Source organism: Urocampus carinirostris, chromosome 15, assembly GCF_059441175.1.
Source record: "Urocampus carinirostris isolate Australia breed hairy pipefish chromosome 15, RoL_Ucar_1.0, whole genome shotgun sequence".
Classification (NCBI taxonomy): domain Eukaryota; kingdom Metazoa; phylum Chordata; class Actinopteri; order Syngnathiformes; family Syngnathidae; genus Urocampus; species Urocampus carinirostris.
This window is the reverse complement of record NC_142363.1, coordinates 32,830,383-32,857,815: the sequence shown is the minus strand read 5'-3', so window position 1 is coordinate 32,857,815 and position 27,433 is coordinate 32,830,383. Positions and strand designations below refer to the sequence as shown.

The 27,433-nt window shown below is 41.6% G+C and overlaps 1 protein-coding gene across 1 annotated transcript in view; it reads right to left on the bottom strand.

Annotated features, from left to right (window-relative positions):
* atrn (attractin) overlaps window positions 1-27,433 on the bottom strand; it is a 110,090-nt gene that overhangs the window by 59,029 nt on the left and 23,628 nt on the right. Inside the window, exons 11-20 of the mRNA XM_088355105.1 lie at window positions 25,360-25,444; window positions 19,655-19,875; window positions 19,436-19,557; window positions 17,227-17,365; window positions 16,925-17,106; window positions 13,582-13,801; window positions 6,476-6,661; window positions 3,883-4,128; window positions 3,265-3,402; window positions 3,093-3,186 (exon numbers count right to left, since the gene is read on the bottom strand). Coding sequence (XP_088211231.1) covers window positions 3,093-3,186; window positions 3,265-3,402; window positions 3,883-4,128; window positions 6,476-6,661; window positions 13,582-13,801; window positions 16,925-17,106; window positions 17,227-17,365; window positions 19,436-19,557; window positions 19,655-19,875; window positions 25,360-25,444 — 1,633 coding nt within the window. The remainder of the gene's footprint in view (window positions 1-3,092; window positions 3,187-3,264; window positions 3,403-3,882; window positions 4,129-6,475; window positions 6,662-13,581; window positions 13,802-16,924; window positions 17,107-17,226; window positions 17,366-19,435; window positions 19,558-19,654; window positions 19,876-25,359; window positions 25,445-27,433) is intronic.

The window sequence follows — 27,433 nt, the reverse complement described above, 5'->3', positions numbered from 1 at the left end:
ATTATACATGGTTACACATATTTACAAAGAAAGACGGTAAACCGAGAGAGTTTTCAAAGCTTTAATAATAATAATATAATTTACGGTAGTCCAATTGCATACAAAAACACCAAAATGGTCCCCACAATGATAGTATCAATCCTGGAACAATCCTCTTTCCCTCATGAAGGTTTTAGATCAGAGGATGGTGTAATGGTAAGTCTGTAGTCTCTACAGCCCTTTGAGACTTCTACACAAAGAAACATGATTTTCTTCCCCTGTTCTCCTTGCAAGTTTAAAATTCATTGATGCCTTCTCTCCTGATTTTGGGTGTCTAGTAAATTTTAAGCTTATCAATGTACAGAAATCCCTCAGTTTTCGCGGTTAATGGGGACCGGAACCACCAGCGAAAAGTGAAAATTCGCCAAGTAGTGTTGCACCTTTTATTTTGGTGGGCGGCCTTCATTAAAGCGGACATGCCGACTTACTGATTGAGAATGAGAGAGCGAGAGAGAGAACAAATTGAAACCCCAGTAGTATTTTAAATTAGTTGATGTTTTGGGGTTTTATGGGCTATATCACAGGTGTCAAACAGGCGGCCCGCAGGCCAGATCAGGCCCGCTAAGGGATTTAATCCGGAGAAGCACAAGAGAAAAACAAGCTGCAGGTTGAAATATGTCAGCCAGGTGCCTCTCACAAAGACACTGTACTTGTATTTATTTCTCTCTCTTTCTTTTCTACCCCTTTTCTCCCACTCTCTCTCTCTCTCTCTCTCTCTCTCTCTTTTCCACCCCTTTTCTCCCACTCTCTGTCTCTCTCTCTCTCTTTCACTCTCTGTGTCTCTCTTTTTCTCTTCCTTTGTTGCTCTTTGTCTCTTTCTGTGTCTTTTAACCTCTTTTGCTCTAATTTCCTTTTTTCCTGTTCTCTTTCTCTTCATACCGTTTGCGCTTTCTTTTCTCTTTTCTCTCCTTCTGTCTTTCTATTTCTCTTTGGATTTCTTTCTTCCTCTCACTTTCTTTTCCCCCTCTCTCAGGACTTTTTATCATTTGTTTCTCACGCTCTCTCCCTCTCTCTCTTTTTCTTTCTTCGTCCCGCCCTCTCTCCTTTTCCCTCCCTCTTTTTCTTATTTCTTTATCTCTCTTTAACCTACCAGTCCGGCCCCCGACAGAATGTTCAAATGAGTTTGACACCCATGGGCTATACGATTGAAGCCCTGCCGGCAGAAATCCTTCTCACTGAGATGCAAAAAGATGGCAGAGTGGTGTCCACTCACAATACAGTCAAGGCGTGCGATGAACGTGAATCTTGGCGGCCCCCGCAAACCCCCCACCTTTCCCCCCATACCCCACTACCCCCGCAGTCAAGCCGGCAAGCGGATACAGCAAGTGATTTTGCAAGAGCAGTGCTGTGACGGTGTAGGAAACGTTCAATTTTTCTTCTTTTTTAAAAATCTTATTATTTTAGAATAGAATGTCCAATTAGCTTGACTCTTGCCTGGCCGGAACATTCCTCAATGGTGCGGGTGCGTTGTTTTGTCCGTATTTGATCTTTCCTTTTTAATTAGTTTTTCATTTCTTTTTATTTTTTTAATTAAACATCTTTTCTTCCCGCAAAGGGGCGACCCAGCGATAACTGCATAGCCCAGGCGTAGGCAACCTATGACACACGTGCCGGGAGTGGCACGCGAGGGGTTAACTAGTGGCACGCGAGTGCTCAGCAAAATAATAATGATTCCTTTTTTTTTTTTTTAAATGCGCATTTTTTACCTCAAACTTAAGACATTTTCAGTCGTGCACCGTGTTGTTTAGAGGCTTTACAGTAGCGCCCCTCCTCCTCTGCTCTGTGTTTGAGCGTGTGTCGAGGAGAGATCCGTGTTTTAACCCAGCCAAAAAAAACACAGGCTCGGTAAATGAATGAATCATGGCGGCGCCCCTGTTCGGCTGCGGCTACATCGGCTCGCTACAGTTTTTTACACTTCGGCCACAAGACCCAGTCTTCGACTCAGTCTTGACTGCGCACAAAGTCGGCTCGAACTGCAGATTAATATACGATCGCAGTTTTTTTTTGCTGGATATGCGATCATCCAGACATCAAGTGCTCGGTGCTACGACCACTCGGGAGTGTTTATTAGCCACGGACTGCTATGTCAACAAGACCCAGCGGCCTACAAAGCAGCGAAGCAGAGTGGCAAGACAGCGGCGTGACCGGACGAGGAAGCGAGGTTGTCGGGACGGGCTAACCGCTAGGCTAAAGGCTAAACCCTTCAAAACGCCTCTCCCACCCATTTTCCTCTCCAACGTTCGCTCTCTGGACAATAAACTGGACCATCTAACAACTGGAAGTGGCATCGAACCGCGAGATGACGAACTGCTGCGCTAAAATTCTGACGAAGACATGGTTAATCTTATTTATCCCGGCTGACGCTCAAGGAAACTGTGCGGGTCAGATGTATCGACATTTCGTTCTGTACACACGTGTACACGAATGACAATAAAGTAAATCTGAATCCGAATCACGACAGCTCCTCTAGCGAAATAATCTTGTTCTTTTCAGCCAACGTGGACAGATGACTGGGGCTTTGTGCAAGGAAAAGACTGTTGTGCCTCGAGAACGTTGTGTTAAACATGATTAAAAGACGAAACATGAACATGAATTCAAGCATGAGTCTGACAAGGCGGAGACATTAAAACGCGCTGTGTCCAGGTCCGGCAAACAAACCCTGAAAACCTTTGTCACTGCTACGCACACCACCACTGAAGCAAGGTATCACATTGCTCATTTTATCGCTCAGCACAGAAAACCATTTCCTGATGGCGAATATATTAAAGAAGTGAGTGTGCTTTTCAAGTTTTGTTGTGCAAGTCATTAATTTTGGTGTGGCACACTGATTTACAAGGACATTTGAAAGTGGCACTCCACACCGAAAAAGTTGCTGACCCCTGGCATAGACTCTCGTACCGGTGGTTGAGAAGGCATTAGCTAATTACCATAGGTTTCTATCCCTGCCATACAGCAATTTCACCCTGCGACCCACCCCTCAGAACGGATTAATGTCGTATCCCGAGGGGTCGACTGTAATCATAACACAACACAGCGGCCATTTTTCTACTCACAGGTGGCAGCGGTCTCCTTTGATGCCCTTGGTCGTACAAAAACACTTGCCATTGTTGGGGTTGCACATGCTGGCGTGGCCGTTGCACTTGCACGCTGTTCAGAAAGGGAACGAAAAGTGAATTTTTGGAAAAAAAAAAACAGATTTCGGTTTAGAAAGGATTTTCTACTGACGCTGGCAGCTGCCGCCGTTGGTGGGGTCTCCGTAGAATCCGGAGACGCAACTCTCGCAGTGGCGGCCGGTCGTCAAATCCTCGCACTTTTCGCACACGCTCTCGTTGACGCAGCGGCTGTGTCCGTTACATTGGCAGGCTGAGGGGAAGGAGATTTTGGGAATCGGTAGGTGGCCTGCTTCCACATTGCGCAATTGTCGGAACTCGTTCTGAGCCGAAGACGATAATTTCTTTCTTTTTTGCATTGCTTGGGATTGTTTGCCAGCGACGAGGATTCTCGTTAACTGCTTTTTTATTTACAACATTGTTTGTTGAGAGATAGAGAGATCGATACAGATAGAGATGGAGAGAGAGAGAGAGAGAGAGAGATAGATAGCGAAAGAAAGAAAGAGAGGGAGAGAGACATGGAGAGATAGAGAGATGAAGAGAGAGATGAGAAAGAGATGAGATAGAGATACAGTATATTGAGTATTTTTGTATTCTATATCTTTTATTTTATTATTTTATTTTTCAACACAAGGATACTGCTGGAAGTCTCCTTGTAATTAAAAAACGTGAATGTAACTAATTACAGTTTTTCAGTAACATGTCAAACACTGCATGTAACCGCTGGTCTCACCTGGGCAGTGTATAAAGGACCAGTTGTAAAGCACCTCGCTTGGGCACATGCTGGCATTGAGGGCCGGCGGCGGGTTGGCAGGCAAGCCCGGTAGAGTGGAGGGCGCCGGCACCGAGGTCTGGAACGGTCCCCGGTACGCGCCCTCCATGCATTGGCCCTTGCCCGTGTTGCTGGCGTCGGTGCACCAGCCGCAACCCGGCTGCTCCAGGCACTGGCCGCACGTGCGGTAGCCGGAACAGTTCTCGGCTGCCGGCACAAAAGAGAATTTGCGATCAAAAGCCGCTCTCGACGCGTGCCATTTATTCATGCGTGATGCAAATGATGGGGAAGTTTCGAGACAATAGGGCTCATTTTCTAATGCAGTGGCAAGGAATCAAGGAAGTAAATTATAGAGCTGTCTTCAAAGACGACGCGTCACATAATGGGACTTCAATTTTCAATACAATATGCCAACCTTTTGAAATAAACAAGAAAACAGACGACACATTTCAAGAATGGATGACAAAAGGCCACAGGTGTTTTGACAACATTTTCAAAATGATATAATAGTGTTTCCCAAATAATTTGGTGAGACCCTGTTGGGTAGACAATGCAGGGGGAGGGTCTGGAGGCATGCTCCCCCCGGGAAGAACTTTTTGAATTTGAACGCATCTATCTGGTGCATTTTTAGAGCAACACACAGGTGTCAAACAGGCGGCCCGCGGGCCAGATGAGGCCCACTGATGGTTTCAATCCGGCCCGCAAGACAACAGCGAGAGAAGCGCAAGAGGAAAATGAGCTGTAGTTTTAAATATTTCCACCGGATGTCAACAAAGCCAGTTAACACTGTGGAAGTATTTCTCCGTTTCTCTCTGGCTCACTTATTTTTTATTTATTTCTCCTGTTAACTCTCTTTCTCTCTTTTCTCTAGTTCTCTCACACTCTAACTCTTTAATTTTCTCTGTCTTGCTCTCTTTCTATTTTCTCTCTCTAATATACACTTTAATTATCTTTCTATTTTTCTCTTTCTTTCCCTTTTTAGACCTCTCCCCTTCTCTTCCCCTCTCTCTCTCTCTCTTGTTTCACTTCTCTTTTTCTTTTTATCTTTCTTTTTTCACTTTCTTTTTCTCTCTCTATTCATTTCCCCCTTTTCCATTCATATCACTATTCTGCTCTCTTTTTCTCTCACAGTTACTCTGTCTCCCTCGTTCTCCCTGTTTATCGCTCTCTCTTTCCCTCTCTTTTTCTCCCTCTCTCTTTCTCGTAAACTTACTAGTCCGGCCCCCGTGAGATTTTTTTATAGCATGTGTGCCCCCCAGCTAAAACCAGTTTGACACCCCTGGAGCAACATCAAGAAATAAAATCGATGATGAAAGCGTCCCCCTTGTAAACTATCCATCCATCCACTATCTGCAACGATTATCCTCAGTAGGGTCGCGAGGGTGCTGGAGCCCATCCCAGCTATCTTCAGGCAATGGGCAGGGGACACCCTGAACTGGTTGCCAGCCATTCACAGGGCACACAGGGACAGACAACTCATTCACACATAGGGACAATTTGGACCAGCCAATTAACATAACATGCATGTTTTTGGAATGTGGGAGGAAACCAGAGCGCCCGGAGGAAACCCACGCAAGCACGGGGAGAACATGCAAACTCCAGACATGAGGTTTGATCTCATATCCTTTTTTTTTTAGGTAAAATAAGAAAATAATTATAAAAACGGTAAAATGATATGCAATATTTTTACCTTATTTGATTTATATATATTTTATCACAGGTCAGTCTTAAACAGCTTTATTGAACAAAATATACTGTGCTACCTCGTGAGAATATATTCTATTCTGGTTCTATTCTATTCTCTCCAACCATACCCTACCTTATCCTATCCTATTCCTATCATAATCCATTCTATTATGATCTGTGCAGCCCTTTGAGACTCTTTGTGATTAAGGGCCATACAAATAAACATGACTTGAGAAAATAATGAATATATGGGGAAAAAAAGGAAACTGCTGCCACCTATGGACATAGATGAATGTTATCTATACACGGCTGCTCACTGTAAGGAAGCAAATATATATATATATATATATATATATATATATATATATATATATATATATATATATATATATATATAAGAATAATTGCATGCTTAATAATTGCAGTTCAGGGTGTCCGAAGATGGCTGGGATGGGCTCCAGCACCCCCGCGACCCTACTGAGGATAAACGATAAAGATAATGGATGGATGGGACACTTCAAACAATGCTCGTCACACCTTTTTCATGGCCAAGTTCAATCACTTTTTAAGGACTTTCAAAGCCAAATTTTCCAATTTTTCTGGTACCTTTTGAGTAAAGGTAACAATGCTGAAATGGCACCAAATATTAAGAATAACCCTTTTTTCTTGTATTCTGCCTTATTTATTGCAGGTTTTCACACGAGGAACAGGAAGTAATTGGATCTGTGTTGTCGGTTGTGCATTTAGCATATTTGACAATAAAGCTGAGTTTATGAGACTCTGGAGGGACCAATTAAACCGTGGCGGACCTCCAGAATCTTATTATGCATGAGAAACGCAGCATAATAGGATTTCAAAGTTTTCTTACGTGGACATGTGCTAATGGTGTACCACTCCATGCACTGGCCGAAAGGGAAGGAGGCCACGTAAGCGTTGGAGTCCACGCATTGCTTCATGTTGCTGCACCACATGCACTCCGAGCTGCTGCTGGTGCACTCGCTGCACGTGGACCGGGTGGCGCACGGCGTTCGGCACTGCTTGGCGCTGTGGTTGGCTATTCGAGAAACAGGACAGGGACACGGTCAGCATAGCGGCGATTAGCGATGCGGTTTCTTCTTCAGACGCTGCGATTTAATACCGGATTTTACGGGCTATCAGTCACACTTTATAACCATCGTATGGCTGTGATTGCTGTTATGTATATCCTGAAGCTGGATACATAAAACAATTATAGGATTTCCGGGCCCATAGGGGGCACCGTGTAAGAGGGTGCACACTCCGTAGTCTATATCAGGATTTAACACGACTGGAGGCGCACCATTACATTTCCCAAAAATGAGACATGAAAATGTTTTTGTAACGTTTCCGCCTGAGGGGGGAAATTTTCATGCATAACACAGACAAGCATACAAGTGTGCCCATTTAAAAATACATCTGTAGCAAAACAGTTTATTTAAGTATTGATTACAAAGTAAAACACGGATAAAGACTTCTTTTTTCAGCTTCCTCCACTTGCGAACCTTAGATTTTTTAAATCTTTAACAGGGTCTGAAACTCATGACAAAAAGTAAGCGGACAGCAGGGCAGACAACTCAGCCATAAAGTTGCCTGCGCCCCATTTTTCACGACTTGAAACACAATAAGATGACTAATAGCAAAAAAAAAAACATTGTTGCAAAGTATTAAGGATTGAGAATCAGAATATATAACAGAACAACACTTTAAAATTAAGTTTATTCTAAATCTACTAATAACATTCATTGCATGTATATAATATTGCTGTTTTCCATCTGCCATCAGTATGTACCTGTATTGACTCATCTTCATTTATGCAATGTTTGCGTTGCGTCGTCTGCTACAAGCCACGTCAACTCCTCTTTCCACGATGCTTTTAATGTACGTTAAGTTTTGTAGCGTCATCAATTTTGTTAGCTTCTTTTGAATCTTCTGGGGCTGAGGTTTTGGCTTGATTCCTAACCACTTCTCCATTTTTCTTGTGTTCTCTGTGTGTCTACTTTGGAAAATGATATGCAAATGCACAACCTTATAACGCTCGGGAGAGAAACATGATGTTATTTGATGCAGGCTTCTGATTGGCTGCTGAGTATTTAGTTATTTTATTAATATTTCAGACACTGCTATTGGTATCAGACTACTGTATTTTCTAGACTATTACACGCACCTAATACAATAAATAAGGACGCCTTAAAAATGGAAAATCTGGTCCATGAAATTGGGAATGCAGACACAAAGGAATGCTATTACATATGGAAACCATTTCTGAAATAATCAATTAATTTGACTGGAGGAAGCACATTTCCTTTTAATGTACGTTTACGTTTTGTAGCGTCATGAGTTTTGTTAGCTTCTTTGGAATATTTCTTCTGGGGCTGAGGTTTTGGCTTTATTCCTAACCACTTATCGTTTTTTCTCTGTGCGTCTACTTTGGAAAATGATATGCAAATGCACGACCTTATGACAGGGATGTGATTGACGTGAGGAGAAAAAGTCTGAAACCTAGCCGGGGGTTTGGGGGCCGCAAAGCCCCCCGAAGCTCCTGGGTTTTAAGCAATTTTCTTGTCCAAAACCATGCTTAAATTAATCATTTAAGTAACATCTTTAGAAGAATTTAAAAAACAAAAAAAATTGTAAATACTGCATGGTCAGTTCAAATGCAGTTCAGACCCTGCAGCTTGTGCAGCGATGCGGCCAATTTATGCAATTTTTCTAACGGCCGCCAGGATTCGCCAGAGCAATAAAGGTAAGAGAGACAGTCGGATTTTTAATTTGTTTGCTACGCAAGTGAAAAAGTGAAAGCGAAAAAGTCGGAATTCCAACTATAGTCGGAAAAATCACATCCGTTAAGAGGCTCGGGAAAGTCCGGAAGCACGAAGTTATTCGATGCAGGCTTCTCATTGGCTGCACGGTATGCAAATTGCCAAACGGACCGAAATTTCCAAACCGAACTAAGATTTCAAAATCGGAATAAAGCAAGCGTTTGTAACAAGCTACAATTCCATCCTGTTTAAAAAAAAAAAACGAAAGCATATTTGACTATAAAGCTGAAGTTGAGTTTATGAGACTCTTGAGGGACCAATTTAACCGTAGCGGACCTCCAGAATCTTATCATATATGAGAAACGCAGCATAATAGGATTTCAAGAGAACCACCGAGTGTTTTCTTACGTGGACATGTGCTAACGAAAGATTTTTTTTTCCCCTTGAAAAAGTTGTCGGCCATCTGGGCGCAGACGTTTTGTAAGTTTTACGCCCGACGTAAAAGATGCACGCGACGCGACAAGACGTTATTTCAGACACTGCCTTTAATTCTCACACAGCTGCTCGGTTTCCATGTTCTTCTGCATAGTGTAGAAATCAACGCACCGTGGCAGCAGAAACACGGAAAAAATTCAATGTAGAAGTGAGCTTTTGGAATTCATTCATATTTAGGGGGAGAACTCTCTTCAGCCTACAGTGGAACAATAACTTTCAATTTGCTAGATATGCTACAGCATTAGCATCCATGAGCACTTCCGCAAACAATGCATTGCGAGTGACATCAATCATCTTCTTCCGCACAAGTGGGATATGATGGCAATCAAACAAGAGATGCTTAAAAGTCACAGGAGACACGTAGAAGTCACACTTAGATGGAAATGTGAATAATCTAACAGAAACAGCAGATATCTCCCCAAAAACTTTGTAAGGCTCGAACATGTGACCTCCCACTATTTGGATCAGGCCCCCAAAGCTAAGGTCACCAAGCTGGTTTTCGTTCCCTGCTCTGCATGAGAGAATGGGCACACTGCCCGATAGATTTTCTTCAAATTGTAGGGTACGCCCTAAGACTTTTTTGCGTGCCCTTACGGGCGTGAAAATACGGTATATCATTTCTCACAGGCTCATTTTTGCTCGTCTTTTTTTTTCGGTGTCATTCAAGCGTTTTCTTCTACACTGAAAACAATTATCCCCCTGCAGAACACGGGTTTCTTCCGAATCAGTAGCTCCAAAAACTAGCTTGGTGATCTTCCCGGTTAAAAACTAGCGTCATTGTCTTCTGCATAAAAAGTTGCCTTCTTCATCAAAGTAAAAAGAGTAAATTATTGTGATCAGCAATCTGGTTTCCGCCTGGTTGCTTTTGATGAGGCAATTAGTAAATACGGTTGTTGGAGGAGTAGACGCAGCTTCCAGCTATGCGGCTGCAGTGAGTCATTATCAGATAAATACAGGCGTCTGCTCGACAATAACGGTGAAAATAGATTGTTTACAATAGTAATATGAATTTGATTCATGCAAATGCCTTCTATTTATACACTTTGGTTACATACAGAGGGCTTTTCAGGAATTATTCTACTGCTTTTACTCTAATTAAAGGCTGTGGAAACCAAGTTTTGGAAGCTAAAAGCTACTTTTCTTTGTTATTTATTCATGCTAAGGGATACAAGTTTGATATGAAGGCTCGTTCTGGAAGAATCGATCATGTATTGAAATACACTAATATTTTCGGCAATGCTACTTATGTAAAGGGTGTAATAATAACTTTTATTTTATTGAAATTCCTGCTGAAATATGTTGTATAGTTTCTGTATAAGTGTCCTGCAATGATGAGTCCAACAGTGCCACCTGCTGGTATGGGGTAAGGTTTGGTTTGGGTTTAGACTTTGCGACAGGAAGGTGGGGGGTTTTGGCTCCGCAAAGAAAGTTAATTTTAAACATTAAAACCACAGCTGACAAATCTCTCAACATGCACAGTAATGTGATTGATGTTGGCAAGCTGTTTGGATTTATTTTCGTTTTGTTTCTGCGCCTTTTGTCAGTTTTGCCGGACGTTGCATGTTGTGCTAAAATGGTAATTCCCCTTATAGAGATCAAAGCCAGCAGAGAAGCTTACCACGTGTTGTGTTGTGACTCATTCATTTGCAGGTAAATTGTACCCGTTCTTTATACTCGTTATTGTTATTTTTTCTATTTTCTCATATGTAAAAAAAGGATGATGTTGGTTTAAATTCAGTTTAAAGAAAAAAAATGTTGAATTCATTGTAAACGTTAAAAAAAAAATCACTATACGTTTTTTGTTAAAAGTATCTTGTTAAAATGGATGTAAAAATGTATTGTGATGATTGATATTCTAAAATGTATTTGATGTAAACTGAAAAGAAAGCTCTTTGATACATTTTTGGGCAGTCTACAACGGGCTGCCAATGAAATCAATGCCAGCAGAGAAGCTTACCACGGGTTGTGTTGTGACTCATTCATTTGCAGCAACTATAATAAAAACCTCATCATCCAGTCCAGCGTGAATGTGGATCTTTGGTGGGACAGATACACCGCGGTTACACTTAGAAATCAAATATCTAAGAAAATCTCAATGTCTCATCATTGGTTAGCATTTTCAGAGCTAGATGCGGGTTACACTGTTCTTATGGGGCTACCTGATCAAGCGTTTGCAGGGTAACCTTCAAGTACCAATGTCGTGGTACTCCCCTCTGAAAAATGACTATAACCTGAAACACACTCAAAATGTGGGTCCGCGTTATACCTAAGGTTTCACAATATTATTGCGTAATATTGCTTGTAACAGGATTCAAACCCAGCTTGAGGGTGAGAGTGCTGAACTTTAACCACTGGACTACAAGTGATGTAGATAACGTATGAAAAAGCATTAGGTTTCATCTCATTAGTACACCATCTTAAGTCATGATATCAGAGATGTTTACATTTTCCATTTACAATGGTTAGAATATAAAGAACAGAATGCATTATCAATGTAACACGTGAAACGCACAACAGTTATCATTCACCCCTGGTTCGAAAAATACTGGATCCAATGAACTGCCTTTTCACATGTCATCTATATCAATGGTTTACCGCCGTGAAATGGTTTGAGCTGAGGAAAAGTGCGACAAAATTTGATACAGATTTTTTATAAAAAAATAGGGTTGCGCATTATACACAAGTTTTCATTGTATAATTGCATAACATTTGTTGTAACAGGATTCAAACCCACGTTGGGGGTGAGGGTGCCAAACTATGACCACAGGACTACCAGTGATGAAGATAACATAAAAAGGCGCAGGGTTTTATCCTATGAATGAAGTTATATACCATTTGCTACGCCGTTTTATTCCACTTATACTCAAAAATACTTGTCCTATGTGTGACCTCAGCCTCGAGTACATTTCTTTAGAATGGTGTCAAAACCGCATTTCCTTTAGAATGTGTCTTTGGTTTCTGTTTGTGTAAATAACACTGACTTATCACCTCGCCTGGGGGCAAGGGCGATGACCTATCACCCTTCTCCCAATGCTTCAAAGGCAGTGGGAAATTTGCATCAACCCGGCGCGGACCAATCAGCCAGAGGCTTGATCATGGGCGTGGAAAGTTCATCCCATGTGGCATAAAAGTGGGCAACCCGGAAGCCCCAGTCATCTCCTGCACACGATCGTAATATTGGCACGGCAGAAAAGATCTGATTTGTTCAACTCTCCGATTAGGCTAGAGAAATTGATATGTGGACTATACTCGTCGTTCGGCTGATTAAATTTCCCTGGCTTTTGAATATGCTCCAACTGTAAAGGTTCAGACACGTGAAGTGTCTTTGGAGTCAAATTTAAGTTTAATAAATGCTAAAACCTTACATGATCATAGTTAGTCTTTAGTCAGGGTACCAGTGAGGAATGTTCATTTTTTATTGTGCATTTCCCAATTTACAATGACAATTCGTCACAACGCTTAGGATAGAAGAATATAATTCATTGTCATTTTAACATGTGAGATACAGTGGAACCTCGCTAGTTCGCGGTTCCACTTTTGCGGGTTCAGAGCTTCGCGGGTCTAAAGAAATATACCTTACCTTCTCAATAAAAGCATTTATTGACTTGAGCAAGCGCGAGCTTATGTCAACTGAGGACACGGTGTGGACACTCTTATTGTGAAGGGGAGGGGGAGGCCCTGACACAATGCTTAGTCATGGTGAGTTACCGCTTTGCACACCCCCCCTCCTTCAACTCCTCCCACCTCACCCCCTTCTTCTGTGGCGCTCTGTTCATCGAGGAGGGACTCGGTGATGCGATGTAAGTATATTCTCTTCTGTCACATTTAATCTCAAGTTTGACTTTATTACACCAAAAGCGAGCGGTTGTTTGTACTACCTTGACACGGCTAATTGTGTGTGGTTTCGTGTATTTGTTGTAAAAGCCGTTCGATGCCGCTAGCTAAAGTATGTTGTTATGGTCAGAAGGTAGCTCCTTCACTATCATTTAAATGAACACAGACCATTTTTTTAACTGTTGTTTCCCAAAACGCTTCACAAACATTCATCAAATATCACATTTTCACTGTTTTTATTTTCAATATGTAACCGGTAGTGTTAACAAGCGAAATAAACTGCAATGGCTGCATGTGGTTGAGAGCGGTTAATACAATCATACTGAATGGTTCGTAGTGGTTTCGACGCAGTCCTATTCCGTGTAAATTGATGATGTAAGACGTGGCTACACTTGTGGGTCATGTTTTGGTACATTCAGTTCCAGTGTGAAGAGTTCTGGATGAGTCACCCAATAACTCCTTGCCATCATGCCAGTGATCACTTCGGTTTAATGGCGGGTGGGTATACTGTATGTTTTTTTAGGCATTTTTGAAGGGGCGCCGCTACTTCGCGGATTTTCGGTTTTCGCGGGTGGTCTCGGTCCCCATTAACCGCGATAACCGAGGGATTACTGTACTCCAGAACCGTGATTAAAAATAGTGTGATCATGAGATAAAATATTTATCTATGCCACTAGTATACAGCCGGGGCCAGGGTTTGATTCCCACTGCATAGGACTGCAAAGTTTGAACTGAGAAAAAGAGACAAAATTGTATCCGGATTTCTAAAGCAAAATGAGTGGTGCGCGTTTTACAATAAATACGGTATGGTCCAGAAATCTGAATGGGATGTTCGGTAATACAACATATGGTGAGTTAGTGGACATACCCGGCCTCTCGCACAGGCTCCCGTTGACAGGACTGATGCACGTTTGTGCCTTGAGTCCGCTCGAGGCCGGCTCTGCGAGGTATCCGCAGAATCCAGCGTCGCTGGGTTCGCCGGGCAACCATTGCAGGGACGTGTTGGTAAACGGCGACATGTCCTCCCAGCACCAGTAAGAAACGTTGATTTTGCGCAGGCCCACCCAGGGAGTCACCATCGACTTATACTGCAACACAAAGATAGGTATTCATGGACCTTATGTGAACATCCGAAATATTTTTAAGGTGGTAGGGTGATGCTCTAACAAGGGATGTCAAGAGAATTTCGGAATACAGCGGTACCTCTACTTACGAATTTAAATGGTTTCAGCAAGGATGTTGTATAATGAAACGCTTGTAAATCGAAACACTTTGAGAACATGAAATGAATGGAAAAGGGATTAATCCGTTCCAAGGTCTTCAAATGCAACTAAACCTCCATTAAATCAACTGTAACTGCCCTAACCCACTAACCCAAACACTAATGTTCAATCAATGTTCATACATATACCGTAATGCACTACTCTCTGGTCTCCCGAAGTCTAAAATCAAGTCTCTTCAGCTGGTACAAAATGCTGCAGCAAGGCTTTTAATTAAGACAAGAAAGTTTGATCATATGACCCCGATTTTAGCTAACATGCATTGGCTCTCTGTTAGCTTAAGATGTGATATTTAAGCTTCTGTTGGTAGTATACAAAATCATGCACGGACTTGCTCCCTCATGTCTCTCAGATTTAATTTCCCCCTATGTTCCGGTCTGGAGCCTTCACTCTGAAAATGCTGGTTTACTAGTGATCCCAGGAGCCAAGAAGAGATTCGCAGGTTCTAGAGCGTTCTCCGTTCGGGCCCCGGTGCTGTGGAATCCTCTTCCCCCTGAGATTTGATCTGCAACCTCAGTGGAAATGTTTAAATCTAAGCTTAAAACACACTTCTATTCTATAGCATATGAATAACCTATATTTTATGTTGACAGTATCTATGTATTTTTTACCCTCATGTAGGTTTTAGATCAGGGGATCTGTGGTTTGCAATAATCTGTTGTCTGTGCTGCCCTTTCAGACTTCTTCTGCTCAAGAGCGTCACAAATAAACAAGACTTGACTTAAGGTTTTTGAGTTTTTCCTTGCCCTCATGTAGGTTTTAGATCAGGGGATGGTGTCATTATAGTCTGTGGTTTGCAATAATCTGTGGTCTGTGCAGCCCTTTGAGACTCTTTGTGATTAAGTGAATCACGAATAAACATGACTCGACACAGTAGAACATAAAACGAGAAATAAGGCTAAATAAATGCAAAAGGATGAAATTACAGTACTGTACGAAGCTTTATTAACCAACAACCGAAAAAGATAAAATGCAAAAAGTCTGTGTGGATGTCATCCACTTGGCACTTTTCCACTCACTGTGCCTCTGGATGCATAAAATAATTGGGAAGTCAGGAATAGGCCAATTTGTTTTTGTTTCATATCGGGACAATTTGCTCGTGAACTAGCAATTCAAGCTACGAACAAAAAAATTAAGCTTGTATGAAGAGGTACCACTGTACTGGAAAACTTCAAATTGAGAAAAATAGCAGATGCAGAAGTGTTAGAACAGGAGAACCTAATGTATTTCCTGAAATTTAATCAAACCCAACAGTATTTTTTGTCCTTGAGGAGCTCTACAATTTAGGCCATTACAGAACATTCCAAAATTTTGTCCAATACCGGCCAAAAATAAGGGGGAAGTGAGTGGAAACTTTGCCCCCCCCATCAATTTCACAGGCTGAGGCGAGCCCAGCGATAAAAGCGCGCTATCGGCAAATCAATTTCCATGGAGCCCGTGCGCCGGTAAACAAAGGAAAGAGCTCCATCTCGCTCAAACTCCGCTCCAATTACACTTTGCCCAGAACACCCACTCCGATGCGATTCTGGGATTGATTGATCGTGTCTGGATGGGGCGCTAAACGTGCCGTCAGTAGCCCCGATTCCGCAAACCGAATCCCTTGACGTCTTAGAGCCGCAGTAATGACTTGTAGAACCGGTCATTTTTAAAGGTATTCCCAAATTCCTAATCATGCAAAATGTGAGCAAATAGTAGATCGTATTTGCATAAAATCGGTATGCAGATAATTCATTTTAAAGACAGCCTGTCTTGTCTTTGATAACAGCATGCGTGTAAGCCAGTAGCCATATTGTTTTAAGTGTTAATTCAGAAGTTGGCAACCCAAAAGGTTTAATGAGCCATAATGGAGCTAAAAAAAAAAAAAAAAGATGTTTGGAGCCACAAAAAAATTTAAGGTTTTATACAAGTTTCATAAGGAAGGCAACACATACTGCATATATATACTGTAAACAGACGCTCCCCTATTCACAAATATTCGAAAAACATTAGGTATTTTTTTCGGGATGTGGAAAAATATCCGGACATTGCTGTAAGTTAGATTTTGTATCATGTGCTCCTTTTTCAGAGTACAGGACATTACTGTATTACATCTTTCCGCCACTACCGGCGTGTGGCGCTGTGAGAGCTCACCCAGCATCCACCCGGAAGAAGGAATCCAGCTTCCTTTTCCTAGTTCGTGTGTAAACATAGTATACTGTATCTCCAGCGCTCTAAGCACTTTGACATTTTTATTGTTTAATATCTGGTCTAATATCGCTTTTTTTCAGCCACACTCTACCACAGAAGAAGAACTCTTGAAGCGCATCTCCCTAAAGGAAGTTAACCTTTATTTATCTTTATAGAAACATTTTATTTTATAAAATGTTCATCTTTTAGTAAAAAACAATGCAGGTTACGTATACAAGCCTTAAACATACTTAAACAAACCTTAAACATACAAAATACAGCACTGAAGCAACTTACCAACAAATTCAACTTTCAAACGATTGTCCGGAACCTATTCCTTTCTTAAGTAGGGCAGCGTCTAACTAATCTATATTAATTGGAAAACGTTAGGAATGGATGGGTCTTGTTTGTCCTCCTACAAAAACCCCAAAATTTTCCGTTATCAAGAAATTTTTGAAAACACAGCAGGGAGCCACTAGGAAACATCCAAGAGCCACATGCGGCTCCAGATACGCTTGTTGCTGATCCCCATGTTAATTTGCCATTTTGAAAAGTGTTTTGTGACTTCAATGACGCTCTACAGCAAACAAGCCAGATGGGTTGACTTTGAGACTTCAATTCTCGAATCCCCCGGGGCGTGTGTACTATTATCCAACATATTGCATAGTACTTGGAAGAACACTGATGTTCTGAGCCCAATTAGGGAGGAAAGATTCTGTTTGGGAACACCTTTAATAAAGAAGTTCCCCATCCTCACTGCCTTACCACCACGCTCATGATCTGCAGCTCCTTGAGGACAAAGTCGACCTTCTTTTGGGTGGTGAGGGAGGCCAACACGGCGTTGTGGCTGCGACACGCCAGCTTGGCGTTATCGTAAGAGTCCTTGGCTGTCAGGAACTTCAGGCACGAGTTGCCAACGAGGTGCCAGCTCTCCCCGCAAACGTTCTCTGCAAAACAACACAGAGTTTATGGGAACCTAAGACATCGAAAGTGGCCTTCATTGCATAGCATTAATGTTGCTAGAATATTCTGTTCACCAGCGATTTGTTCTTGCTTCAGATATTTACCAGGTAGCGAGATGCACTCCTGGTTGCGTGGTTCCCACTGGCAGTTCTGGTCTAAAGCGCAGCTTTTGCAGCTGGTCTTCTTGTTGCACACGTATGACGGGTTGTCTTTAGGGCACCCGTCGAAGTCCACCACCGGACCCTGATGAAAAGCCCAAGGGGAGTAAACGTTAAAGGAGCTGTAAGGAATTTGGAAATGTGTGACTCTCTGCTGCCGTCTCCTGGCTTGTGTTATCATTGCAGCCTCAGTTCACTTGTACATTAAGAGATACTTAGAGAAATATTCTACTTTCCACTTTTTATGTCATGTTTGTTCTTATAGCCCTTGATTACACATAGTCTCAAAGGGCTGCACAGACCAATACAGACTATTATCACAACATCCCCTGATCTAAAACTTACATGAGGGCAAGGAAAAACTCAAAAACCTCAAGTCAAGTTATGTTTATTTGTGACGCCCTTAATCACAAGGAGTCTCAAAGGGCTGCACGGACCACAGATTATAACAAACCATATACTATTATCACCCCATCCCCTGATCTAAAACCTACATGAGGGCAAGGAAAAACTCAAAACTCTTATGTCAAGTCAAGTTTTGTTTATTTGTGACACCCTGAATTACAAGGAGTCTCAAAGAGCTGCACAGACCACAGACTACTGCAAACTACAGACTATTATGACAACATCCACTGATCTAAAACCTAAATGAGGGCAAAGAAAACCTAAAAACCTTAAGTCAAGTCACGTTATGTTTATTTGTGACGCCCTTAATCACAAGGAGTCTCAAAGAGCTGCACAGACCACAGACTACTGCAAACTACAGATTATTATGACACATCCCCTGATCTAAAACCTACATGAGGGCAAGGAAAAACTCAAAAACCTAAAGTCAAGTCAAGTTATGTTTATTTGTGACGCCCTTCATCACAAGGAGTCTCAAAGGGCTGCACAGACCACAGATTATAACATACCATATACTATTATCACACCATCCTCTGATCTAAAACCTACATGAGGGCAAGAGAAAAACTCAAAAACCTCAACATGAGAAAAATGAAGAAACCTTGAGAAGGCACCCCACAGCATTTCATCTTTTTTGGGTATTTTTTTTTGAGTACTTTAATTATATTTCCTGTGTTATTGTGTTTTTATTCAAGTTTATTTTTTTGTTTTTCTCGTTTGCCTTTTGCCATTTGTTTATTGTTGTCTCCGTGCATTATGTTACATTAGAGTTGGTAATGTAGGGTTTAAAGCAACAAAAACAACCTAAAGAGCCGTTTGGGACCCGAAAGAGAAAGCTCTTTCGTAAACTGAGCCGGACACAAACGTTTCTCTGAAAAAAGTCGTAATTCCCATCTCTTCAAGTAGACTACAGTCAAAGACAACACTGCCATGTTTCACATTTGCACAGAAAACATCAAATTTAAGGACATCTCAAACGACACACCCCACCTTTAACATTAATGTCGGACTGACTTTTTCTACATTACTTATGTCAGGGGTCAGGAACCTTTTTGACCCAAAGAGCCATAAAAGCAAAAAATGTTTTAAAAAGAAATTGAGAGAGCAACATCATATATTTTCAGACAAAATTCAAGAAACTGCCAAACACGCTCTCGAGACAAAATCTAATTCCTCAGCACATTTTATTTCACTACGTGTCATTTGATGATTTCATCAAATGTATGAAATGATAACAATGCCAAATCCTGTGTCCCAAATCAATGTAAATATGCCAATTACAATTTGTCTTCCACCTTCAGTTAAGAGTGTTGAGGCATATTTTCCATCAAATTCGTCCTTAATAACGGTTTCAAAACAATGCGCATGCAAAGTTCTTTTGTAAAAATGTCACAAATTACTGCAAACGATAAGCATATCGTCATATTCACTTTCGGTGAGAGTGAGAGAAGGAAGTGCCTTGCGCTGTGTGTAGGGATCCGCCCACCTGTACTGCTCACCCAATCAAAGTCGTTATTATTTATCGGTTTAAATGGTTTCTTATCGAACTTCTGCATGAAGTTGCTTCGGCTTTATATGGACCAAAATCGGGATGAAATCACTTGACTTTGGAACGCCACAGAGAGATGTGCAATATTTACATTTTATTTCGGTGCCATACGTGCTCATGAAAAGAGCCATATATGGCTCCCGAGCCATAGGTTCCCTACCCCTGACTTATAGTGATAAGAGCATAGCAGGAGGTTATTACCGATGCGGCGGTGCAGTTGCTTCCCAAGGAGACGCACTGCACAGAGCACCACTGGCAGCCGTTGGTGTTGGCCGTGCAGCTATAACAGTCAGTGTACTGGTCGCACCGTTCGTTATCAGCATCTGAGAGACAAAAAAAACACCTCGATACATTTAGAGAAGCTTCCGTTTGTGTGAAGACAATTTGATAAGCAATCAAAGCCTCAGCAGCGCCACCTACAGGATCTGGTGTTGCAGAAAGCAGGGATCTCCTGCTGCTCGGGGTTGGGGCTTCCCTCCCAGGGCAGGCAGGAAGCCTGGCTACTATTCCAAAAACAGCGGAGGCCCGGTGAGGCTTGAGCGCAAGAGGGGGCGCTAGAGAAGGCCGAACATTGGGGAGTCGTGTAGGCCAAAATGTCACCCAGAAGAAGACTGTTGAATCCCCCCAGCACGTACATCACCCTGGAGGGAACAACCATTGAAATGAAATTTTATAAAAAATACATGCAAAAATTATAATTTAAAGCATAATTTTCCTCTAAATCAGAGGCGTCAAACTCATTTTCACGTAGGCCCACATCAGCGAAATGGCTGTCCTTAAAAGGCCTCATGTAATTTATGAAAGGAATAGTAAATGGTATGCATTTATATAGCGCTTTTCAAGTCAATGAAGACATCCCAAAGCGCTTTACAATGTGCTTCACACTTACCCATTCACACACACTCACACACCAATAGGGAGTCGGCCTCCAAACGTTTTGAGGATAATCAAGATGCTAAATGGTAAATGGTCTGCATTTCTATAGCGCTTTTCAAGTCAATGAAGACCTCCCGAAGTGCTTTACAAGGCGCTTCACACTTACCCATTCACACACACACTCACACACCAATAGCGGCCGTGCAAGGCGCCTACCTGCTTATTGGGGGCATTAGGGATTCAGTGTCTTGCCCAAGGACACTTCGACATACAACACGGAGGAGCCGGGAATCGAACCTGCGATCCCAAGACGAGCGCTCTACCTCCCGAGCTATGCCAGAGGATTCATTTCATTGCATGTCAAAATGAAGTTTCACCTATTATCACTTAATCCACAAATTGGAGAACTTTATTTTGAAAAGCATCAACAGGAAACGCCTCCAGTGACTGACATCAACAGCCTTTAAAAGAGGTGCTAACGCCTATCTCGCTTTTTCCTCACTCGCGCTCCAAAGGGAGGTCTTCCTGGCCTTTGCCCCTTTGGGACAATGGGGACAAAGGAAGCCAGGATCAAGGACAGGCCCCTCTGCGAGGAAGCTTTCCGCACGCCAATGACTAGGCCTAAATAGCCTGATAAAACCTGGTAAAAGGCTGGGTATAAATGTCATTCTGACACAGTATGAAATAATTCCTGATTATTTGAATAAGTTGATTATCAAAATAACTACTCTTTGATGTAAAAGAACTCTAAATTCATTACTTATTCAAGTCCTAAACGTTACAATTGAAAAAAAAATATCAACAAATATATTGTACATTGTTATTAACTAAATAAAACAAAATCTTCTTGGACATTTTTGAGAATTTGTCAGTTCTGCTCTTTGGCATTGATTATTTAACACTGATGTGTAGTGACACTGGGCTATCAGTTCGTGGATACCAATGTCAAAGGGCATTGTGGGAAATGTAGTTTTTGGTCAAGCAATCTTTACCATTTATTCTTAGACGCTCAGGCATTTCAAACCCCTTAAGTCAAGTCATGTTTATTTGTATGGCCCTTGGTCACAAGAAGTCTCAAAGGCCTGTACAGACTATTGATAATACGCTATCCGCTGATCTAAAACCTACATGAGGACAAGGAAAAACTCAAAATCTCAGAACCCGCCCTTCTAGTATAAAGGTGATTCTCGGCCATTTGAACTATGCATATGTCGATCAAACAACTTTGTTCTGTTCCTCAATTGTGCGCAGGGTATTCTTGACAAAAACTTAGACCATATAAAATGACGTAGAGGGATACATTTGGCCCGCGAGCCATGTGTTGGTGCCATCCCATTGCATTAGTATTATTAATCTATATCATATCACAATGGAGTATTTTGTGTTCTGTAGATGAATGAAGCCGAAATAAGAATACAACAAATGTAATTTGAAATAATACTTAAATACACATTAATATCAAACTAAATACTGATGATGAATAAATGTAACAGTTAACTTAATCTTTTGGTTAATAAATGTCTTATTTTCAATAAATTATCCACTTAAATGAACCTTCAACAAAATGGCTGCATTCTCTCCAAAGTGGGTTATATATACCCTCATTTGCCATTTCATTTATATTTGTTATATCTGAGAAATGAATTATCTAATTATGAAATAAAATTATCAAATAACGAGAGACTGCCGTCAGTCTTGTTCCACGGACAGACTGAGGAGATCATTTCTTCCTCATGCCATGAGGCTCTTTAACTCCACCCGGGGAAGTAAAAGCCCCCATTAAACCCCACTCCTACATTTGCATACTACCCTATTTTTTTGCAGTGTGTATTTTCCGTAGGACTATTTAAATACTCTATAGCAAAACATTGTATTGGGTATTTTTGTATTCTATATATTTTTTTTATTCTTTTATTTTTCAACACAAGGAGACTGCTGGAAGTGTGAATTTCCCTACGTAGATGAATAAAGTATACATCTATCTATTAAAGGGAGAAAAAATAAAGAACTTCATAAGCAAGATGTTCGGCATATTTTTACGGAATTATTTCAATGCAAAATTGAAGTTTATGCTGTATTTAATATTGGATTACATAGAATGCCATTTTGACTATTATATCCCGTTGTTGTGTGTTGTTTTAACTATTATGCACCGTTTACATTATTGTCACTGTCGGCCATTCATGTTGCTGTTATTTCCACACCTTTAAGAACAGGACGGTTTTTGTAACGCAGAATATGTAATATGGAGGGATGAAATTCCTTATCTAGAAGATTCTTCAAAATTGCCAATGTGTTACCATATCTGTGCAATCATTGATCAGTCGATAAACACTGACCACAATGGTGGCACGATTGCATTACATCGCATGTAAGGAAAATCAAACCCGAATGACAGGAGGGAGAGCGCCACGTTCTATTCATTAGCTCACTAGAAGTACAGACTGCACTTGAAAAGGTGTTGGGCCTTATCTCATTATCACTCTATTTTCAGTCACAAGTTAATTTATTTTTTCTCAGCTTGAACTAGGTACTGTAACAAACATTTTGAATACTTGCAGCCAAGGGTTTGTATACATCTTTCCAGCACGACCAAATTACTTCCCACAATGCCGTTCTCATTGAGGTTAGAATCTTGTTCACTTCTTGTAAGGACTTTGGGAGTCGGCTGTACCTCGGACCGGTTTAATGTCTGACCATATTATCCCGGCATTAACAACTGTTACGAAAAATAGTGTGTTGATGAAATAAAAGCTGATGCCTTTTCTTGTGCCAGCTGTGGACTAGAGGATGAACCGTGCACTCAAAGCCATGATCTGGGTTTGATTCCTGTTCCATCCAATGTAATGCAGTTGTGATCAGTGATTTATAACGATCAGTGCGCAAATATGCGACCTTTTGAATGTCTGTTCTAGGATTAGCATGCGCCTTATAGTCTGGTGTGCCGTATAGCGCAAAAATACAGAAGCTTATGAATAAAATGAGTCACCAAAAAGTTTTTTCGGGGCGGAAATGTACGTCTCGTCCTTGCTGGTCATCGGACTTTTTTGTACCATCTGGCTTCTCGCTGGCAAGTTTGGTACCCGACTCACATCTGTGAGGACGCAAAGCGATGAGAGGGAAACGACCTTGGGTCGTCTCAAGCAAGCGGGTGCTAATTAGCCGAGCGCTAATCTCGGGAAAATGTGAACCCTTAAAAAGTCTCACCCAAGACAAATGGATATCATTAAAATGTGACATGACTCACATTACCACTGATTGAGTACGAGGAAAAAAAGCAAGGCAGCATCGGAAAATTTGTTTGAAGACATTAGAGGTCTTGAAAGGGTAGTGATAGATTTTTCATTATAGTTTAGTTTGATGATGTAGGTACGTAGTTTTTTTTTTTAATTCTAATTTGTATTTGTAGTGTGCTATTATTTTTCCTGATTGGTAGGGTTATTTGAAATCGTAGAAATTCCTAAGGCTTATAAAGACGTCTCAGGTGTGGTCAAACTACGGCCCCAGGGCCACATGCTGCCTGGCAAGCTTTTTAATACAGCTTGCAAAACAGAAATATATATATATATATATATATATATATATATATATATATATATCGGCAGCACGGCGGCGCAGTGGTTAGCGCATGTGCGGCACAGTTCAAGTCATGGGAACCTCCTGCGTGGGTTCAAATCCAGCTCCAGACTTCCTGTGCGGAGTTTGTATGTTCTCCCCGTGCTTGCGTGGGTTTCCTCCGGGCACTCCAGTTTCCTCCCACATTCCAAAAACATGCATTTCAGGTCAATTGGCCGGTCCAAATTGTCCCTAGGTGTGACTGAGCGAGAGAGTTGTCTGTCCCCGTGTGCCCTGCGATTGGCTGGCAACCAGTTCAGGGTGTCCCCCTGCCCACTGCCCGATACTGACTGAGGATAAGCAGTGCAGCTAATGAGATGAGATATATGTATAATATATGAGATACTAATAAAAGCATTTTAAGCAGTCTTTGTGCCCATCGTCCCCTTGTGTATCTACTTCAAAAATACTAGTGAACAAAACAGGGACCAATTACATTATTTTGTCCAAATTCTGAAAAGAAAATATACAACAGATATACTGTGAGTTATAAATACATAAATCCCACTACAGAATAATACAATACAAAAAAAAACAATATCAACTTATGTGCTTAAACAGGGGACCGTTATATTACTTTGCCTTATTTCTGAAAAATAAAATTCAACTACAGAAATACTACATACCTAATGAGAAATTTAGTAAAAATGAAATGAAATGATCTGCATTTATATAGCGCTTTTCAAGTCAATGACTTCCCAAAGCACTTTACAGTGTGCTTCACATTTCCCAATAGCGGCCTTGTATTGCAGCCATATAAGACGCTAACCTGCTTATTGGGGGTATTAGGGGTTCAGTGTCTTACCCAAGGACACTTCGACATGTAACACGGACAAGCCGGGATTCGAACTGGGATCCCTTGATCCCAAGACGAGCGCTCTACCTCCTGAGCTACTGCCGCCCCAAGTAGCTCAGGAGGTATGATATAATATAAGTCCCTGTTTTATATTATTTTGCCTTACTTATAAAAAGAAAATATGCTACAGAACATATATTACAATACTACTACAGTAATACTATAATAAAAAAAATCAATTCTCTGCACTGCTTATCCTCACTAGGGTCACGGGGAATAACAATACTTATACAAATAAACATGACTTCACTTGACTTCATTTTCCTCATGTTGTGGTTTCTGAGTTTTTCCTTGCCCTCGTGTAGGTTTTAGATCAGGGGATGGTGTCATAATAGTCTGTGGTTTGCAATAATCTGTGTAGCCTTTTGAGACTCTTTGGGATTAAGGGCGTCTCAAATAAACATGACTTGACTTTTCTTAACTCCCAAAAATTGCCCAATCCTACTCAAAATGATAAAAAAACATCACATGATGGATTCCCAAGATGAACTTTCAAGCCAGTCTGACAGTTCACTTCCCTTTTAGACGCTTAACCTAGAAAGAAGTGGCACAATATGTCATGGTGGCCCACCATCAAGTCTCCACTAGTAAAATATTCATCTAGGGCTCAAAATGGACAAGTTTGCATGCCGTGCTCATATGTGACAAAATACCACATCCTCATTATTCATTCACCAGCACTTCCGACCTCATTTTACATACATGCATTTCAAAAAAAAAATCTCGGCAGGAACATATACATCGCATGAATATTGTATTTAATGTATTATGGATTTACCCGGCGCTGGCGACCGCAGAATGGCCGAAGCGGTTGAGATCGTGGAAAAGTTCAGGCCGGGGCAGTGGCGTCCATTCGTCACATGCTGGAAATAAAATGTATTTTTTAAGGTTTTAATTGAATTGATTAGCATCTTTCTTGCGTCACTGTAAGGTCTGAATAAGTATCCCGGCGTTATTCATTTTGCAAAGATAAACAGTGTCACCTGGCGGACAAATACAGTATTGCAGGCAAAGGGAGCTATGACGTAAATGGTGCAATGTCAAGCAAGGCTTTGTGTATGAACCAAGGAGGCTATCTGGTAAGAGGGGTGACCCCAAAAGTTACTCATTTTAACAGACAAATAAACCCCCACAAGGATTTTCTGGAGCATGTGAATGATATACGTTCTTAAAGGTCATCCCAAATTCTTAAAATGCAAAATGTGAGGAAATATTACATGGAATTTGCATTAAATGATGTATAATTCGTCTGTATATTCATTCCAGTTGTTTTCCAAATTATTGCCTTTTGAAGATGTCTTGTCATCCTGAGCTGTGATGTCATCGCAGGAACACCAAGATCCTAGCAGTTGCTATATTGTTTTACATCTTAATCAAAGAGGTAACGCGTGATTTCAGTATTGCTAGTTTTTGTAGAGAATGCCAAGGTGTTGTGTACCAGGTGGATGCACTAACTGACGAAAAATTTAATTAAAAGCGCACGGAGACCCGCAAACGAGCAAAAACGGGACGCTAAACAAAAGGCAGCCGCAGTGGAAACACGTGAAACAGGCCGAACAAAAAAATATGCAGTGAGCAGCCAGGGTAACCTGGAACCAACAACAAAAAGCGGCAACAGTGAAAGGATCAAACACTAATCCAGCTGCGGATAAACAACCTAAGGAACGCGGCAACACTGGCGCTAACGCCAGCCTAGCTAATCCTAAAACACGCAGAGAGGCTAATCGGGAACCAACAACAAAACGCAGTAATGGCTCCTACCATAAGCACGAAACCGGCCGCGAATAAACCAAGTTACATGGCAAAACCGACGCTGTAGCCTGCCCAACAACACACGCTGGGTAACCAACGAGTGCCAACAAGGGAGCAAACAAAAAAAGGAAAGCCCTCGGCAGCCCTGACGCTAACGGGGAGCTAGCTGAAAAATTATACCCACAGCGACCCAAGCAGCAAAAAAACACATATGAAAATCCGCAGTCAACTACCTCCAACCAAAAATGAGCAGTATGCATTGCCTTTCAAGGACCGCTGTCTTTTCAGAGTTGGCCTCACATGCTGTAGTAATGGGATTCGCCATTTTGCGCTCTAATTGTGTTAGAAAGCGAGCTGGGTCAACTTTGAGACTAATTGTAAGTCACCTGGTGCAATGGAACATATTTGCATAATTGTGGGAAGGACCACTTACACACATTTTGCGCCTAATTGAAAAAAAAAAGTGGTAGGGAATACCTTTCAATTAGTTCAATTATTTCACTCCTTTTGTGATTTATTGTTTTAAGTGTCTGCTTCTATCTTCTGTGTTTTTCGTCCCGTTTGACAACTACACTTTGGATTACTTTCTATCCTATCGTTATGAGTTTTAACGCACAAAAATGCGCTTATTCGAGGAATCAACTCCTTGCCCTGAAGAATTCTCATGCTGGCATGATGAGGGGGCCCTATCGTGGATGGAGAGCCGGAGCTAGCTAAGCGGCTAGCGGCGTTATAAGCCTTTGGTACCGTTCGTAATCATGGTAAATGTGAACTCTCTACCAATAAGACCGACGAACTGGTTCTGCTGGTGAAAAACATTAAAGCGTACAGGGAGTGCAGTTTTTCTGTGTTTTACGGAAACGCGGCTCACGTCTAGCTAACGCTAACTGAGCTGCTTCAGTGCTGCTTCAGTGCTGTTAGGGCAGACATAGACAAAAGCCTGCGGGAAGCAAAGAGGAGGTGGACTCGCTATCTACGTGAACCCGAGGTGTGGAGACCCTCGCACAAAGATTTCCATCTGCTGCAGGGACGTCAAACTTTTGGCCTAGCGTGTGACGTCATCCACTCCGCTGTTGCTAAACTACAATACAGCACCCCGA